Consider the following 20,177-nt stretch of genomic DNA (forward strand, 5'->3'; position numbering starts at 1 on the left):
AAAACATTTATAAATTTCGGAAAACCTCGACAACTCTGTAACGCTTCTTAGCTCTTTGACGTTTTTGACAGTCAGGTATGCCAACATAACGGCAGGGGAACTCTCTCGTGAAACGCACAATACTATGCCCTCACTATGCCAAATTATCTCAAAAGGTTTTGTCGAGGGTTTTGTTTACTCGCTGAGCGTTCTGATTGGATGATTGGCTAATAAAGGTTAGTCAACCAATCAAAATGTTCGGATGACACTTTTAAGCGTTCTGTCGTGATTTTTTCACTTTGATTATTTTTCAGCTCTTTCTAGCCATTTTCGGAGTGCCAACTTGCCCTTTTTAGAAAATCGAGGTGGCCACACTGTTCAGGAGAAACATATGACTGTAACTTTAAGATTGCGACTGAAGGACTTGTATCCATGGTTATGAATAAATTATTAAAAAAAAAGAAACATGACTGTGGACATCACGTTGACATGACGTTTTGAAGTATAAATTTTGAAAAATTACAGCTGTTTGGCGGCTTTTTTGTTGAATTAACAAAAAAAAGAAAAAAAAATTTGTTATCCTTGGAAATGGAGGAGAAAAATGTGTTTTTAAGAATAAAGGAGTTGGGTCATTTAAATAGCAAACGTGATGAACTACGCCAATACTGCAAACTTAAATTTAATGAGGTACCGAATCCGACCCTAACATTAAAAAAAATATTTAAAATAAAAAAGCCCTAGGCCCTAGGGCCCAGGCTATTGATAATAAATCAATTAAATTTATTACATAAATAAATAAAAATTACTTTTATTTGTAGTTGACGAAGAACTTGAATCAACAAATACTGAAAAATGATGCAGGAGATCTTATAGACTGTATTTTTAATGGTTTAGCGGATAATACTTCCACTAAAAGTAAAGTAAAGGTAACAAAAACTAACTAACTATCAAGTATTTTATACACATGTTTTTTAAATTGTATTTGTTGATAATAAAAATACATCATACTGATTTGCAGATCATTGATATAGTATTACAAACAATGAGAAAAGAGGCAACATCACTCACTCACTGTGGAGATGTTATTAGCCGCCTTTGTTTGGAGTTGCCTCGGATGCCTGTTGAAGATCTGCTTCGTTGGAACAATGACAGTGTTGAGTCTATTGTAGATGATAGTGACGTTAATATGATGTATGTTTTAACCCTGCTTTTCTTGTGTTATTAATATATAATATGTTACTATGTTTACATTCACTCATTATTACATTATTGTATCATTCATAAATGTCTTGTTAAATATTATTTTAGTCACTTAGCCTTTAGTTAGTATATTCTAAGTGGAAAATTATTCGGACTGAATATAGCAAAACAACGACTTTTTCACAGCTGGCGGGATGTATTACCAGAATGCCTTAATGTGATATCAGCTCAAAGCAATGTAAAACACTGCGGTACTGATATGTCAGGCAGTGAGTATAAGGCGCAGTGCATTCACTTACTGTGCATGAGTAGATGGCGTGAGAGGCAGTTGGTACAACTGGCTACTATGTTCAAGTGAGTTATTTATTATAAATGGCTACCTAATTTGTCTCTGTCTTATTTTATTATAGAAGATCTTTGTTTCTTAAATGCATTTTTTTTATAACTGAAAAAAAAAAAGTGAAGTCCCATGTCCCCATACTAAAGGGGCAGATCATCTGCCCCTTTAGTATGGGGAATAATGGTATAATGCATCTGCCGCAGATGCATTATACATCTGTTTTATTACTGAAAGTTAAGGTAGATTTTCCAAAATAGATTTAGTTGCTGTATGCTGTAATATTTGCAAATTCACTTCCTCATGTTCCTGTTTTTTACATAATAATATGCAATAAACATTGTCAATAAACTTTGAAATATCCTAATCATAATTAATGGTTCTCCTTTACAGAGACATGCATCTATCACGCACAGATCACAGGCAAGTTGTGAACAAGATGTGTACTCACATCGCTGACATACCTCCAGAGGCACTGCCACCACTTGTACATCAACTGTTAAAGTAAGTATATCAACTGAAAATGTATTTTTTTCATGTCTTCTCTGTTAGTGCTCTCCCAGATAAATAACATTTACTTAGTAAATAGTTTTTAGAGTTTCTTTCTAAAAGTACAGAAAACATAGCATTTTTCTTCAATTATAATGAAACTCAAACTCGAACATTTATTTATTCAATTAGATTTCTGCAATTGAATCTTCTGAAAATTGCCCTTTCGAATCGTCATTACATATTTTTAACAATTACCAAAGTAAGAAAGCAGTATCTATGGAGAAGAACCGACAAGAAACTCCATAGTTGTCCATTCTTAAAGAAGAAGAAAGTATAGATTTTATGCTGAAAATAGCCATTAATTGTCAACTTATTGTTGTTACTTCCAAAAAATGAAACAGACGGACTATTTTTCTCTTAAATATTGGATTTTTGTCTGTTTCAGATTATGTAAATTGTACAATTTGGAGGTAGTTCTTGCCCATTTGAGTAACTACTTTAATTTACACCTGTACAGCAAATTGGAACCCCCACCACAGGATTCTGAATCAACAACTATGGATTTTGATGATATTGGTAATGTCCTAAAACTTAAAAAATATCAATATATTAAATTGCAGATATTACCAATTCTTATAATCCATGAACTATCCAGAAAGAAAATAATATTCAATAAATGTAATGTTATTATGTTCCTCCTTAACTTGCCGCCTCCGTTTCGCAATATTCAATCGTTATCAACGTTTAGATTAAAGTACAAAAACTATCTTATTCAGACGCAGTTAGATCAGCATTAGTTGCATTGTAACCTCTTCTACCAACTAATCACTTTTAAGCTAGGATGGTGCCCTTCACTCGTCGAAACATGCTTTCCTTGGGTTCACGTCCATGGTTGTCAGTTTATATACCTATTGTAGCAGAATCCTTTTTAACTTTCATTGCTTTGTTTTATTTATATATTTATTTACCAATTTAGTGGTTCTACTTAATGTATTATGCATTAAATTCTTTTATATGTAATATATTATAATACGTGTATGTGTGTATATATATTATAGTATATTATTATGTCTATATTTTACATTATACTATTAATATTGTATTTATTTTCTTTTCTTTAATTAAAATATATTATGACGAATTATTGCTCTCGGGGCTCACTGAAAATCGGTGCTGTGACGTTTTTTTTTGTTTACGTCACAGATGTTCACCGAGTGATTTCCCCTTTTAATGGCATCATGCTTCACAGACTACACACTTCAATGTGTATTTTTAAGTATTGTAGTAAGTAAGTATTGTAGTAGTATTGTAGCATATAAGTATTGTATAAATTGCTTTGAATTATGTACGTGTGAGGCTATGTGCCATTAAATAAACGTTTTTTCTTTCTTCTTTCTTTCTTTCAAACTCAAAACTCAAACTCAAACATTTATTTATTCAATTAGACTTCTTCCAGAAGCACTTTTGAATCGTCATTACATTCTTTAAATTTACCACCGATTCGGAAAGCAGTATCTATGGAGAAGAACCGGCAAGAAACTCCATAGTTGCTCTTTTAAAGTCATGTCCATATACAATATAATTTTACATTACATGTTACTTACATCTAACTACATAATATTATATATTATCATAATATGCCAAAGAACTGTCCTGTTATTCTTACGCGACAACCCTCCATGGATTTTCATCTTCCATATATTCCTTAATGCTGTAGTAGGCTCTCTGAACTAATACATTTTTTAAATAAGTTTTAAATTTAACACTACTAAACTCTTTAATACTATGAGGAATTCTATTGTAAAAACGTATACCTTGGCCCATAAATGAATTTTTAACTTTAGCTAACCTATAAAATGGCATTTCAATTTTATTTCTATTCCTTGTGCCATAACAGTGTCAAAAGTGTCAGTTTCTTCTCCTGTATCCACCTTTTTCCAAACTTTCTTTCTGGGTGTCATATGATTGCAAAATTCGAAATTATTATATGTAATAGTGAAGATTAATTTTGGGTATATTTTGTACCATGTCTTAAGTATCCAGAAAGTTTTCTGATATTTTAATATTAAGGCCTTCGCAACATGAGATGGAAATTCCGTTATTGATCTTCCGCGACGGAACGCTAATACATGTTATTTCATACAAATTACAAATAGCGGTCACACTACGCGAAAGATCGTTCGTTCCGCGTGTGGCGAAGGACTGCATGTTTAGGATGCCTTGCACCTTCAATCATCACTTTATTATTTTTTCAGTACAACACAGTCACGCAGAACTTAGCAGATGTCTATCAACCTGCTTGTATCACATCTCTCAAGGTGCAGCAGATCCAGAGCTCATACGTAGACATATAAAGCAGTGGCCAAAAACTCAGCTGTTAAGAGCACCGTTCCTTCTTGATCTCGCACTTGCTGTGTCTGATAAGGGGACAGAGTTTAGATCTGTTTGCTTGGATGTAAGTTCGAAAAAAATGTATTTATTTTCTACAAATTTTTTTAGTACATTAAGCATAGCATATCAAAAGGTCTAGTAGAATGTTATAAATTGATATTTTTTATGTTTATGATTTTTAATTCATTCAATATAAAGATGGTTCAAAAAGTGCTCTATGATTATAGCAATAAATGATTTCTCTTCAACATTTAATTCAAAAATATTGTTTTTTATTATTACAATTTGTCACAGGTTATCAAATCAGCCATAGAACAAAGAACATTGGATGAATTGAGAAGTAAGGAATCGGCGTGGGTTCGGTCTGTTCTCCCGCCTGATGTTAACGTTGCTAATGTGCTAAAAGTACTAACAACTGAAAGGTAACAAAAAACTAAAATATTAATTAACCATATACATTTAAGTGCATTTTAAATCAAAGGTTAATTACAGTATTTTCCAAAAAGAGAAAAAAAATATTGTGTGCAAATTGACACTTTGTAAAATGAAAAGCTCCTGAAACTCCATACCATACAATAAAACATAGGCAGATTTCGCGAAACGAAAAGGCATGCGTTCATTGTCGTCATTAAGCATTAATTAAAGTTGTTAGAAATGTTTTTGCATATTTAATTATTTCATTACTATTGCAATAACTGGTAAGGGATTATTGTAACATTTAGCTAAAACCATATACTTTTTTGCAGTGCTAACCATAGAGAACTAACAGTTCGAGGTCTAATCAACCTCGCTTTCTCGTTACTATCGGTATCTCGTATAAAGGCAGTAGCACCTGCTTGCTGGTCCCACGGGAAGTTAATTCTGGTGAGACTGTGCAAATCTCAACCTAATACTGCACAGCATATATTGGGACAGCTGGCTGATAGACTGTGTGGAGATGCTAGCCAGAGACAGTATTCAGGTAAGACTAATGTAAAAAAAAAGGGAATTGTAATTTCATTTTGATATTACTTATTACTTATTAGAAAAGAATTTATTTATTTATTTATTTGACACTTCATTACACACATTATTTTATAAAATATAAAAGTAAATAATAAATCACAAAGTTACAGCTTTAATATGTGTAACGGGGCGGCCTTATCACTTCAGAGTGATCTCTGAGAAGAATGTAATCTGTAAAGTCGATTATCATAAAATAACTTGTTACTGTACAGTGTACTACTAAAAGAACTATGTAGACATGTCTTACTGCATGCCTTTCATTCACATAATGAATAATATATAATTAATCCATATTTATTCCAGATTGTCTATACATCCTGTGCAAGCTAACGCCCGTGTCGATAGAGAGTTGTACACAATTGAGCACAATACTAGAGAGTTGCCAACCAAGTGCAGACTACACGCACGCGGGCGCGATATACGCGGCCGTGCGACCGCTCATATCGTTCAGTGCGAGGGTTAGAGACACGCTGGTTATGGTCTGCCGCAAGGGGTTATATTCGAGGTAGTATATACATACATATACATATACACACAAGTATACACATAACTAAGCACGCACAACACTTGAGAGCTGCCAACCAATCGTAAATTACATACACGCACGCGGCCATGATGCGCTAATTCGGGAACCTATGGATTCATATACAAGTTGTACCTATTTATTATATCAATAAAGTTTTATTTTTTTATATACACTCTCATTAATGCATGCTAGTACGCCCTGTGTCGTAAGGTTACGAGGTGAGATATTCACGTAATAGGCATAACGAAAGATTTTGAAATCCTCTTCCATAATGTGTGTATACGTTTACTATACAAGAAAAACCCTATATTTCGGTAATATACTTAAATTTAACGAAGATAAAAGCCATTATCCAAAAATATTTATTAACTGTGCCAAAACAGCTCGCAGGTGTCATGGCGTAGGCGTGACGTCACACTTTTGTAAATACGTAATTGCGAAGAAAATTAAAAAAATATTTATTTAATATGTGTTATAGAAACGAATTTCAAAGTTTATAAGTGGTGTGCAGTCACAGAATACACAATAGTAGCTAAACGCTACAGAACGGACACTCTCCGCCTCCCGCCAAAATTAAACTTACCTCACCCCCGCGCGATCAGACATAAAATGGGCCATATTTTTCTGCAAGGACGATATACAACGAAGATTGACAACATTAATCAAATTGACTTAAAATAATTTTATTATTTTGGATTTGTGATTATCTTTTTTCGTAGAAAATGGTAAGATATTCTGCAGTATTTGTGCTGTTTACGGATGTATTTCATCAGAAAAACGCGAATTTTTTTTACGCTAGTCACAAATGTGCCAACCATAAAGCGTTAACACACACATTTGCAGTCTCTACAGTGTGACTGTCAAAACGATTATTTTGTATGGAGTGTCCGGGGTGTGGTGCAGTATTGCAGTGTGAATCCACATAAAAATAATGCTCAAAAATGTGTTAGTAATTATTTTAAGCGAGAAAATAATAAGAAATGATTGTATAAAGTTGGCGCGGAGAACCCCGAACCATGTATTCGTGAATTCGCAATTATATTTCTGTTCTGAGTCGATAAAGCATACGTGAAACAATAGAAAATAAATAAAAAATGCGTATTCTCAACATATTCATAACAACAAAAAACATCTGACGTGAGTTGTTTACTTAAGCGTGACGTCACGCGTGTTTTAGTCAAAATGGCCAACTGCAGTATTTCAATGTTTTATTTTATTGATAATCTCATTAATCTTAATGTTTTTAAGATTTCTAAGTCACTATATGTAATTTATCTATTATACATTTTCCCTTAAAAACACTAATACGATCATTTATGGATACTGTCGTCATGCCTATTGCACACATTGCGCTCGTCCGCAAACGTGAACGACGCGTGCGTACACGCCCGTTCGCACACATGCAAGGAAACAACCTCGCACACACAAGAATATGGCCATACGTGTGCCCGTATATTTTACGTAGAGATTTCTGTGAAATTTCTTCTTGCTCTATCTGACTAATCTATATTGGTATATAGAGACTCGCAGCACCGCTGTCTCTCGCTGCACGGGTTCCTCACACTACTGAAGCACATGAAGCTGTCGCTGGCCAAGGGTTCCAGTGAGAGCGGGTGCGGCTCGCAGTACAGCGCGCACTCGTACCTCACGCAGGTCGCCGTGGACCTGCACGCCACGCAGCAGGGCGCTAGGTATCACAACATTACACAAAATCTAAAATAATAATAATGTCTAATGGCGTAATAGCGGGGAAACCCGCTCCGGGCCCGCGGGCCCGCGATGGTGAAACCGGTGCCGCACCTCTCTACACCCCTAGCCGTTCAGCTGATGTTGCCCCCTTGTTGCAATTATCGGTAACCTTTTTGGGAGCCCATCGACCGAACTGGCGAGTCACCGTGTGCCATAATTTTCAATTTTTAATATTGAAAAGGCAGACGTCCATAGTCCCCATAGACCCAATATACCAGTCCATCTAACACCCCCTTCCATAACCCAGATTTATTATTTTTTCTGCAATAGTCCTACATTGGCCGCGGACTGCCCAAGGCTGTATCTCTATAGTGCAGTCATGGACAGGCTGCGGCTGGTGTCCCACAACACATTAAATTCTCTAAAGGGCCTCTGCGTGTTGGACCTGTGTTCCCACGTAAACCTTCCAAAGGACCGGGTATCTTCCTTTTGGTGGTACCCGTGTATTATGGAGAGAGACACTTTAAAATCTCCTTAAGCATAAAATCCTCCCCAGAATTGTCTGTTGCAATAACAACGGCACCTTATTGAGTTGTGAGCGGGCGAGCCGCGGGTCGAAACCTAGTGTACTTTAATTCTTAACCTGAAATATTTAACTCTTTCATTTAATAATTATTTACACACACAGTAACAAACTTCTTTCAGCGTATTTTTTTTTGGTATAAAAATAAAAATACATCCTACTTTTCTATTAGCAAAATTTATTTCTCATTTGCGTTTTTTATATTTATAGATTTTTAAAATTCTTTGTTTATTCAGGGTAACGTCACGAGTACGCAACGAAGCCATATGTTTGGAAGTGATCTCAATTTTACGAAGATGCCTCGTACAAGACGCCTTAGTGAAGCAGTTATTATATTCTCGTGAGTAGTTTATACCTTGCTGCAAATATATATTTACAAAGATCAGAGTTTATTTACAAAATAGAACTAAAATGTCCTTAGAAAAGTATTTCCCCAGGATTTTCCGTGTTCATTTTTTCTAGAAGTGTTGTGTGGTCGGAATTCGTTTTATTTGATTGGAAAATTGTCTTCTGATATTTAAAAATTTATTAATTTGAAGTATTGATACAAATAAACATTATTTTAGAAATGTACGAATGTGCGAAGGAAAAGCAGGCGTTACACGAATCAATTCTAGAGCTACTCTACGAACACGTCAGCAAGTTTCTAGCTGATGACGGAGAGACCACGCCTCTAATGTGGGATAAGTGTGTCCAAGTTACACCTATTACTGCTTTATTGACTGTAAGTTAATACAAACTCTATTACGAGTACAAAATATGTAATATGTATTTATTTACTAATCTGATGAATGATTTTAGAATTAAGAAATCAAAAAGATTCGCGTAATTACTCTAAAACTTGTGTAATGAAAGAATAAAACTATATAGCACACATTAGAGTATATATACTACCTACTGTAATATATACTCTAAGATAGCACATAATAAGCTCTTCTGTAGCGTAGCATTTTATCCTTAAACAGATATTCTCGATAATATACGGATTCTACACTTTTTTGCAATTGGAACTGATGGTTCCTGAAATTAGCATTTCGAAACAAACAAACTCTTCAATTTGCGTATACTGTAAAGACTTTTTTTTGTTGTCTTAAAAAAATGATTTTATTTTAGATTTACGTTTTTCCCAGGAACCAATAGGAAGCCTGCTATACGTGATCGCACAATTCGTGCAGCCAATAGAAGAGGAGTCGGATGATATTCTGTCCAGTCAGAGCGATAGCAACAGTGCTCACTTGAGAAATAAACTAATGGCCGTTTTGGACAGGCTTTGTGTTTGTGAGAACTTGCTGCAGATTGATATGGTTAGTTTATTTGAATATGTACAGTCAAAACCCTGAACCAGTCAATATCCTTATTGACGGTTATTAAGGTTATTGACTAAGGGCGTCGGTTAATATCCTTATTGACTGATTTTATCTGATAATATAATTTAGTAAGGATATTGACCGGCACCCTTAGTTAATAACCTTATTAACTGATTTAAAGAGCAGACATTCAGTCAATATAGGTTTGAATAGATTTAACACTTAAATCTTTCTGTAATGGGCAAGTAAAACAATAGCGAATTACTTGCCCATGTAGCATATATACCAAAGCTTGATATATTCTATGCTTCTTAATTTTCCTAACTGTTGTAATATTATATGATCTTATGTTTCATTTAAAATGTAATTCTTGAGATCCATTTATAAAACCATATTTTTCTTCAAACATATTATGCTACCTCCTGTATTATCTGCTTGTTATTAAGAATTTTTATTTATTTAATTACATATTATTAAGAAATATTTTATTAAGAATAGTAAAGTGTATGTTCACAGAGTTGTTGTGAATGGACTTTTTCTATTATGTCTCTTTCGGACTCTCCAACTTTAGTCACGAAATTTGTCAAGTTTCGCCAATGGATCTGTTTTTGAAAAAAGAAAAATAATTATTATTTTTTTATATTGGACTAAAATTTTAAATTTCCAGCAAGATCTAGGAATATCTGATCTCACTCCCGAATCAAAAGCTAAAAAGCTAAAAGTACAACAAAAACTACAGTGCTATGAAACCTTAATGGCGCATAAGATAATGCAGTGGACTCCGCATACGTCACAGGCGGCTTCAGTTTATAACTTGTATAAAACTTACAGCCAGTTGTTGGATAATACTAAGGTAAATTTTTGTGATTTTCTTGCCTATTATTCGTTTGTTCTGTTTTTTTCTACTCATGATATGTTATGATTTTTTTATGAAACTTAAAAAAATACGACAAAAAATTTTTACCCAAGTCTTTAAGAATATAATACATATATTCTGTACGCAGTACTATTATATTATAATAGTACCAAGTACAGAAGGTTCACTCCCTGACCACACACAAAACGCCAGTTTTTATTTAAATACCAAAGAATCAAGAAGAATGTTTTCTTTTTCTATTATGCTCCATTAATTATTTTTGTAGGCGACTCCAAAAGGCGGTAAAAAGGGTAAATTGAACGAGACACGTGACACTATAAAGTCACAGAAGAGTCAGAAATCTCAGAAAGAGAAAGGCAAAACTAAATTTTCTAACATGGTGAAGGATAGGGCTGGACCTTTTAAGCCTTTGCCCTGTGTGTGGGACTTGGGACTTTGTTATCGCGTGTTGGAACTACTTTACAGGTTCGTTAAAAGATATTTAAACCATCGACAGTAAAATCTTATTTCGTATTTATTTTATTCGGTAATAGTCCACATTTTTTGTCAAATACAGTAGTAACACGTTCAAATAAATATTTGTTTAAATTCACTTTGAAGTAGATAAGTTTGTGAGGAAAAATTACAAAAAATGTAAATTATATATATGGTCTAAAAAAGTTAAAGTATCTATTTTTTTACTTATAAATGATTATTATAGTACAAAAATATTGTTTTACTGTTAAAATTATCATGTGAAAATTAATGCTTACATCTAAAATTTTATTTAAGGTGGTCCTCACCACTAACCGCTAAGTATTTTATTTTGACAAAGTAATCCTTTTTAATGCAATACTTTAAACCCTCAGCGAGGAAGTAACCTGGTCATCGTTAGAACAACGCAACCAAATCCGTGGCAAGCGCGATTTCCATCAGTTTGTACTAAGAAGCGTTATAACCGCATTACAAGAAACTAAAGATAAGAATAGCATTGGTTCACACGGTTTGAAGATAGCTGCTTTGGTGTATGAGCGGGCTGTTTGTAGGTGAGAACATATTTGTGCCTGAGATAATATATTGTGGTAGAATAGTTCAAATTCGTAGTAATTCCCAAATTAAAATTGTGCATAAAATATATTAATGCTGATTAAACACAATATGAAATCTATACTAATATTATAAAGCTGAAGAGTTAGGAAGGAAGGATATAGGCTATATTATATCATCACGCTAAGGCCAACAGGAGCGGAGCAATGCGGGTGAAACCGCGCGGCACAGCTAGTTTCTTATAAAAATTCATAATATATATTGATTAAAAGTGTTCCTTAATCAAGATTATCTTATCAAACGATTACTTAATTGAGTTTTCGTTACAGTATTTTTTTTTGGTTAGAACTCAAAATAAGTTTTTAAAATTCTCGAAGGACCAATCTAAAATGTTGTCAATCCAAATTCAGACCGTGTTTTGTTCTATAATATTTCTTATATTCAAATACATATTTACAGGTTTCAAGATTTATGTGATTTTGATGACGCCACGGCGCTCGGTTGTCTCGAAGTATTCAAAACGTGTCTCAACTTGCTTTTGACGTCACATTACTCATTCAAAGTGGAGAGTGTTTTATCTGGAATAAGTAAGTTACTTTCAAATTTAGAGTAGAGATTAGAATTAGAGATAAGTGGAACAGATTTTAAACTTCAAATATCAAATTTAACAAGAACCTTATTCAAAATAATCATTTAACATGTGTAAAGTAAAATTATGATTAGTCGTGTTTCTTTTATATCGCTTATATTTTTTTAATCACATCCTTATGAATTTACATCAATAAATCAAACACATACATAAAGATACTAGCGACCCGCCCCGGCTTCGCACGGGTGCAATGCTGATACTAAATACACTACAGAAAAACTGTGAACGTTGTATATAAAAACAGCGTCGCCCGCTCCGGCTTCGCACGGGTATAAAATAGATAGCCGGGCGGCCGGCCTGTAGCGCTACAAACGCTACGTCCCGCAATTTTTAAATCTGTAATATCTTCGAAGATATTCACTTAAATCATACGGTGTAAAGGGCCATATAGATCTATATTAAATGAACAATGTATTCAAGGTATTTAATTGGTTAAGGATTAATGCTGTATTGGTTAAAATCGCATCGAAAATTAGCCATTATTTGTCGTAAAAAGTAAATGACAAAAAAAAGTTATTGTGGGTTATCCATAAGAGATAGACATATACCATCGCGGACTTTTCTGTAGACCTTTTCAATGTGTATAATACTTAGTACATTATTTTGATAAAACTCGTAGGGTTCAGCCTGCGTTTGCAATTTAAGCGGAAAAAATGTAATTTTTTACGACATCACATTAGAAACCTCAAAAATAACAGTATTTCTCCACTATTTAATGGATGTTATTATACATATAAACCTTCCTCTTGAATCACTCTATCTATTAAAAAAAACCGCATCTAAATCCGTTGCGTAGTTTCAAAGATTTAAGCGTACAAAGGGACATAGGGACATAGGGACAGGGAAAGCGACTTTGTTTTATACTATGTAGTGATACTATTTTTTTCCTGTTTCAATATTGAATTTTTTCTTCTAATCTTTTAATATCATAAATACAGCAGGTGAAACCGAAGCTACACCGTCAGCGAACATGTCCAAGATATTAGGGCACGTGCACACTGCGCTGTCCGAACTCGACGCGGACGGCGCAGTGGAGAGAGACCTTATGTTGAAGAAACACACGGCTCTGTTGGTGCAAATTGCAAGTGTGTTCCTAGAGACGCATGTCAGTGCGTGCGCGGGATTGAATACTGTGAGTTTTTACATTTTAATAACTCAGGTCCCGGAATCACAGACATAATAGAAAATCTATTGTGGTGTGGACCGATCGGGCCGTTCGGGGCTCAATGGGTTAATGTTCTAAAAAATGATGTTTTTTTATGGTGTCATTTATTTCTGTCTAATTTATATTCTTGCGAAACATATTTGATATAATTACGACTTAAAAGTCGTGTTTATTATTAAAAAATATGGGAATATGTTATATTTGGCGCTGATTTCAGAAGAAAAAAAAAGTGTTGACTTTGGACATTACTGTGTATTGATGAACTTTCCGGAAAAATTTGTTTATTTTAAAAATTGTTTAACAAGATAATAATTAAAAATGTTATGTATTTAAGTTATTAGATAAAATAAACAACTCTTTCCATATCAGGTAACATCAAAACTAGAAGACTACGTTCGTACCAGCAAGCAGGAATGTCTTCCACTAATAGGGCCACTTCTAAGTGCATGTTACCGTGAGCAAAGGGAAGCTGTGTTGTTGGATCAGCTCTTTGACAAGTTATCTATAGTGCTTGGCAAGATTGATGTAAGTAGACACCTAGTAATTTTTTTTTGAAAGCGAAAACATGGGTACTGTGAATTTTGATATAGTTGAGATTAAAAAAAAAAGAAGTCACTTAAAATTTTGAAATGTTGTCAATTATGCTTTCCGAGCTAATTTCCATTAAACTAAGAAATATATCGTATTAATCAATTCCACAGTAAAACAATCAGTCTTTCACATAGGCACATTTTTTATAACTTGTTTCTTTCATATAAAAGGAAGAAGAATCGTCAGCAGCAACGCAAGAAACCGAAGATTTTCCGTCAATCGATTCCCGCTCCGGCCATACTGTGCTCACAACGATTTGTGTACATTTGAACAATCGGTATAAATGTATAGAGCATTTACTGAATAGGAGTAAAGATCTCTCTAACGCACTGAATAATGCTACACATTCAAATCAGCAGAGGATTGAGAAAGGTAAAACGTCTGATCCATCTAGTTTTTGATACAGTAATGAATTCTAAATTTGACAAAAAGTTATTTCAGTGGCATAGTAAATTTACAAATTTTTACTCGTTTTAAAAAATTTAAATCTATATATCTATTATGTTATGTTTACACTTCTATGAATAATTATTATACATAGTTTATTTTTCTTCAAACAATTTCGTAAATGTTTGTTGTGCGAGCCCTGTGTCAACAGGCTGAGCGACCGTAAACCGGTTTTAAGTTAAAAACTTTTAACCCATTGAGTTACCATGTACTACGTACTAGAGAGGGCATCTCTACTAAACTATTTCTAATACGAGTTAGAGTCAATCGTCTCAAGCCATTTTTTTTTGTTACATTGATTGGTTTTAATTGATAATTTTATTCATATTTTTTTAATAAGATAAACAATATTTATTTGTTACATTGATTGGTTTTAATTTATAAGTAATAAAAGGCAGAATATCTACAAAGTGTCTACTCACTAGCCGGCCGGCGCCGCCGCGCTTGTTACACATAATATTTTGTTCGTGGTATACTTTCTATAGTAATACCTCAATGTTTTAACCGGTAGAGGCGCGTACGCTACACAGCGACATAGGTGGACACGCACGCATGCGCTGTTGCGCTTGATTCACGCTTGATGTAGTTAAATGCGATAAATCTATACTTCTATACTTAATATTATAAAGCTGAAGAGTTTCTTTGTTTGAACACGCTAATCTCAGGAACTACTGGTCCGGTTTGAAAAATTCTTTCAGTGCTAGATAGCTCATTTTTTGTGGAAGGCTATAGGCTATATCATTACGTTAAGATCCACAAGAGCGGAGCACTGCGGGTAAAACCGTGCGGCTCAGCTAGTTCGGTTATATGAAGCTTTGTTCGTTTTATTTATTGAATTACCTAGATAATATTGTAGGATATTCGTTACGAAAATGTTATCTATACTAATATTATAAAGAGGAAAGGTATTATGTATGTATGGTTTTCACGCATAAACTACTAGACCGATTTCAATGAAATTTAGCACACATATAGAGGGCAATTTGGATTAACACATAGGATAGGTTTTATCCCGGAAATCCTACGGGAAAGGGAGATACGCAGGTTTTTCTTTGAAAACGCGAGCAAAGCCTTGGAAAGCTAGTAATGTCCCAAATGTATGTGCAGAGGTGTGGTCGGCGTGGCGCTGGGTACCTAGTAATGTCCCAAATGTATGTGCAGAGGTGTGGTCGGCGTGGCGCTGGGTACCTAGTAATGTCCCGAATGTATGTGCAGAGGTGTGGTCGGCGTGGCGCTGGGTACCTAGTAATGTCCCGAATGTATGTGCAGAGGTGTGGTCGGCGTGGCGCTGGGTACCTAGTAATGTCCCGAATGTATGTGCAGAGGTGTGGTCGGCGTGGCGCTGGGTACCTAGTAATGTCCCGAATGTATGTGCAGAGGTGTGGTCGGCGTGGCGCTGGGTACCTAGTAATGTCCCGAATGTATGTGCAGAGGTGTGGTCGGCGTGGCGCTGGGTACCTAGTAATGTCCCGAATGTATGTGCAGAGGTGTGGTCGGCGTGGCGCTGGGTACCTAGTAATGTCCCGAATGTATGTGCAGAGGTGTGGTCGGCGTGGCGCTGGGTACCTAGTAATGTCCCGAATGTATGTGCAGAGGTGTGGTCGGCGTGGCGCTGGGTGAGCGTGCAGCTGTGCCAGGCGAGCGGGTGGGCGGCGCGGCTGTGCGCGCTGCGCTGCTGCGTGGGCGGCGCCAGCGAGCGCGTGCTAGCCGCCGCCGCGCGCCTGTACGCGCTGCTCGCCGCGCTCTGCCGCCAGCTGCCCGCGCGCGCGCCCGACCTGCCGCAGCTCAGGTGCGTGCAGCTGTGCCAGGCGAGCGGGTGGGCGGCGCGGCTGTGCGCGCTGCGCTGCTGCGTGGGCGGCGCCAGCGAGCGCGTGCTGGCCGCCGCCGCGCGCCTGTACGCGCTGCTCGCCGCGCTCTGCCGCCAGCTGCCCGCGCGCGCGCCCGACCTGCCGCAGCTCAGGTGCGTGCAGCTGTGCCAGGCGAGCGGGTGGGCGGCGCGGCTGTGCGCGCTGCGCTGCTGCGTGGGCGGCGCCAGCGAGCGCGTGCTGGCCGCCGCCGCGCGCCTGTACGCGCTGCTCGCCGCGCTCTGCCGCCAGCTGCCCGCGCGCGCGCCCGACCTGCCGCAGCTCAGGTGCGTGCAGCTGTGCCAGGCGAGCGGGTGGGCGGCGCGGCTGTGCGCGCTGCGCTGCTGCGTGGGCGGCGCCAGCGAGCGCGTGCTGGCCGCCGCCGCGCGCCTGTACGCGCTGCTCGCCGCGCTCTGCCGCCAGCTGCCCGCGCGCGCGCCCGACCTGCCGCAGCTCAGGTGCGCCCTGCCGCTCTACATCATATACAGTCCTGTGTGCTCTACGCGCTACAACAACATCGTAGAGTCGAAATATGTAGAGCCAGCCACGCTGCTGTGCAACATATTGTAGACAAGCTCAACAACATCATCTAGAGTCGAAATACTAAGGTGCTCTACACGCACATACGTAGAGCCGTACATGCTGCTCTACAGGACCATGGAGAGTCAAAAACACAACGTCGCGTCGTCTGGATCTACATATATAAAGAGCCGATTTTTCCATTTAAGCGCTGCATACGTGGCTCTACAATATAGAGCCGCGTACATCATCACTATTCAACTCTACATTGATTTACAACAGATTCTAGAGCTGCGTTCGCTGGCCTATTTAGATTGTCCGCTGCTTCATATCATAGAGACAGGTTTGTATCATAATGTAGAGTCGTCACTTTTCAACATTAAAGAGAGCTGTGCGCATCGGGTTCTACAAGCTGGAATGAAACTGTATTTGTCACCGTCAGACTCTAAATGCCGCGGCCGCTCCAAAATATTTACACACAGCTATGCAAATTTTATAGAGCCGTACTCGCAGTTGATATCCCTATTGCTTTTGTAGTTATAATGTTCTGCTGTATATCACATGCAGTTACAGATCTTATCGATCACCACTCACAAATGTAAACCTAATACTCATAAAATCAATACCTTGAGTCTTTTAACTTTATTTTAAGTATTCCTATTATGTATTATAGGTTAGATCGTCTCTTCAAACTAAGCGGTAAAAAGCTATCAGCAGTAACGGACAACCTTATCACATATCTCGAAGCATCACAAGAACACCAAAAAGCTAGCAAAGTGCTGCGAGACACTAAGCTCATACCGCGGCTCGTGCTGGAAGCGGAACAGTTTAGCAAACACGCTATATTACTGGGGGATAAGGCTAAGGTAAGTTTTTTGTATTGTGCATATTTACTTGATAATATTTCGCAAACACCATTTTTTATTAGTAGATATACATATATAATATTACAAAAGACAGACACTTAACTTATTTTTTTTTTCAAATCAAATTAGTTATTGATGTTTATACAAATGAAATTCAAATTCAAATTGCCTTTATTTGCTGAATGTAGAATTAATGAATGTTATATGTAATATAAAATAAATAATCAATTGATGGGCAAATCCAAAAAAATAAATATACACTAAATTGTCCTTTAACCCCCTTGTCCACGAAATAATACAATCTATCCTAAATCAAACATTTATTTATTTATTTAACATATTTCTTACATAATATATAATTTACATTAATGATGCAATCAAGTCAAACTTATTCAAGTTTTTCTGTGAACCATTACAACACACATTAGAAGATTATATTTATTTATTTGTTGTCAATAAATAAACTAGATTTCCGCCCGCAGCTTCGCCCGCGTTTTCAAAGGAAAACCGGCATAGTTCCCGATCCCGTGGATTTCCGGGATAAAACCTATCCTATGTGTTAATCCAAGTTACCCTCTATCTGAGTGCTAAATTTTATTGTAATTGGTTCAGTAGTATTTGCGTGAAAGAGTAACAAACACACACACATCCTTACAAACTTTCGCATTTATAATATTAGAAGGTAGGATTTATATTTAAAACAAATTTATTCCACAGCTGAATTTCCAACAATACCTCTCGTTGGGCACGGCTCGCGACTTCCGCATCAAGGCGCCGCTCCTCATGGAAGTTCTCAACGCGGAGCAAGACAGGCCTGATGGTATGTTTATAATATGTAAATATTATTATGAAGTATAATAATTGTGGATTCAGCCTGATTCTTATTTTTATAGTAGTTTGGTGGATCGGGAACTTTTTTTATTATGATTCTGTATAACTATGTACATACTTTGCGTAGGGAACCGAAAGCTCGAATTTTAAATTAATGTAACTAACAGAAAAAAAATGTGTGCTTGTACTAGTGTACACACGTAAGAAGTGAAACTTAAAAATAATTTACTATATGCAACTTTACAGAAATACGTCGAATCACGCGTGGTAGGGATAAGAAAAAGATGGCGCGTAAGGGGAAAATGTCACGCGTAACGAAAAAATGTTACACTTAATTTTTTTCCAACCCCGATAAAGAAGTTTCACTTCAATGGCTGAATGTAAATCCAGGAATGAAGCAATCTTGCTATCTTGACTTCATTCATCCAAATTAGCTGAATTTTTAAATACAGCTTCACGTTAAATCTTTGCGAGAGTTCCTTAAAATGGTCATTTATGTTATTGCAATTTGCAGGTGAAGATATAAATGATGCGGCAACAGAAATATTGTCAGCGAGCGAAAATGAACAACAAAGTGATGAAAATGAAGATAATACTAGAAATAAGCGAAGAAGAGTCTCTTGAATATAATATTTTATATTGATAGTAAATATTTTTATTAAATTGTTTTTTTATTTCTGTTTGAAACCCTATTTTAATAGGGAAAATAGACGCACAGACAAAACATGTAAGTGCGGTACGTTTGACAGATGGGTCGTATTCCCGCCATTAATATTACAATTCATATTTGGAACGTGTACGTTCTAGAATTCGAGGAAGCAGGGGAGCTCGCGCGTGATGCACATTCGCAGAATTCGAAATCGAAATCGCTTCTCGCTATTTATTAATAAAGCAACGTTCTCTATAACGGTTAATTTTATAATTAACTGAAACTGATTTGCCGTTTGAATTTCTACGAAATATTCAATGGAAAGTAGCTGATACGGGGAAGAAGTAATTAAGCAGCCTTATGTAGGTACCTTAGAGAACTGTGATTAGTCTTTAGCAGTGGGTGGGCGTATAAGTGGGCTGTTATGAGAAGTTGAATTATTAAAGTAAGAATATATATCCAGGTAAATGTTATAAAAATATAAGAATATTTAATAATTATTTGTGGATTATATTTCGATGAAGAAACGAGAAAACACAAAACATTGAAAAGTTACACAGCTAATAAAATAAAAACTAAATAGTTTTGTACTTTTGAGCATCATAGAGAAGTTCGCGCCAGTATGCTTTTTTGAAAATATAGAAAATATTTTCATTATATTGTTCGACACGATTATCTAACTAATATTCCACATTTTTATATCTTCAATTTGTATATCAAAAACGGTTGAACCGATTATGATGATAGCTATTAGCAGAACTGAGTGAGAGGATGAAATAAAACTATTGAAAATATTGATTGAAATTTAAGCTAAAAAGACATCAATATACATAATGTAATATGTACATCAATGTACATAATAATATTATCTATATTCACAGGGCAATAAGTTCAAAATATATTCAAATAATTCACAATAACAATCTGCTATGTCAATAAATCCAATTATATGATAAATTCAATTTGAGCATCAGCTTTTTATGAAAACGTGCAGGTTTTATTTTTCCGTTATTACGTCTTATAGTGATCAGAAGAGTCATTTAATTAGAACTTTTTTATTTCAATATTTAAAGATTGCTTTTTGCCGATAAAATGAGGGCATGTATGCAAACTGTACCAATGTCGTAATCCAGGATATGTCAGCACATGTCCATGTTAAAAAGTATCCCCATATAATGTGCAGTTACGAAACTTGTTGCTAAAA

At 36.2% G+C, this 20,177-nt stretch overlaps 1 protein-coding gene across 1 annotated transcript; it reads left to right on the forward strand.

Annotated features, from left to right (window-relative positions):
• Nucleotides 1–514: 514 nt before the first annotated feature.
• On the forward strand, nucleotides 515–18,975 carry FANCI (Fanconi anemia complementation group I). Its single transcript, XM_089697996.1, has 25 exons — nucleotides 515–666; nucleotides 798–905; nucleotides 998–1,170; nucleotides 1,366–1,533; nucleotides 1,910–2,020; nucleotides 2,454–2,584; nucleotides 4,264–4,463; nucleotides 4,694–4,821; nucleotides 5,146–5,360; nucleotides 5,708–5,909; nucleotides 7,451–7,621; nucleotides 8,439–8,542; nucleotides 8,769–8,926; nucleotides 9,333–9,506; nucleotides 10,177–10,362; nucleotides 10,652–10,851; nucleotides 11,235–11,411; nucleotides 11,872–11,999; nucleotides 13,000–13,193; nucleotides 13,596–13,751; nucleotides 13,988–14,189; nucleotides 15,858–16,053; nucleotides 17,301–17,493; nucleotides 18,211–18,313; nucleotides 18,839–18,975. The coding sequence occupies exons 1-25, from the start codon at nucleotides 568–570 to the stop codon at nucleotides 18,946–18,948; spliced, it is 3,987 nt and encodes a 1,328-aa protein (XP_089554122.1). The 5' UTR covers nucleotides 515–567; the 3' UTR covers nucleotides 18,949–18,975.
• The last annotated feature ends 1,202 nt before the right edge of the window (nucleotides 18,976–20,177 follow it).

Source organism: Colias philodice, chromosome 8 (genome assembly GCF_061535455.1).
Source record: "Colias philodice isolate Cphi_HAF_F1 chromosome 8, ilColPhil1 Martin Lab GWU primary, whole genome shotgun sequence".
NCBI lineage: Eukaryota > Metazoa > Arthropoda > Insecta > Lepidoptera > Pieridae > Colias > Colias philodice.

Bases quoted from the DNA above. Each gene is read 5' to 3' on its own strand.
- FANCI (XM_089697996.1), top strand. From the start codon at position 568: ATGGAGGAGAAAAATGTGTTTTTAAGAATAAAGGAGTTGGGTCATTTA. The intron at 2,021-2,453 runs GTAAGTATATCA...TGTCTGTTTCAG, and splicing joins CTTGTACATCAACTGTTAAA to ATTATGTAAATTGTACAATT. The intron at 4,822-5,145 runs GTAACAAAAAAC...ACTTTTTTGCAG, and splicing joins AAAGTACTAACAACTGAAAG to TGCTAACCATAGAGAACTAA.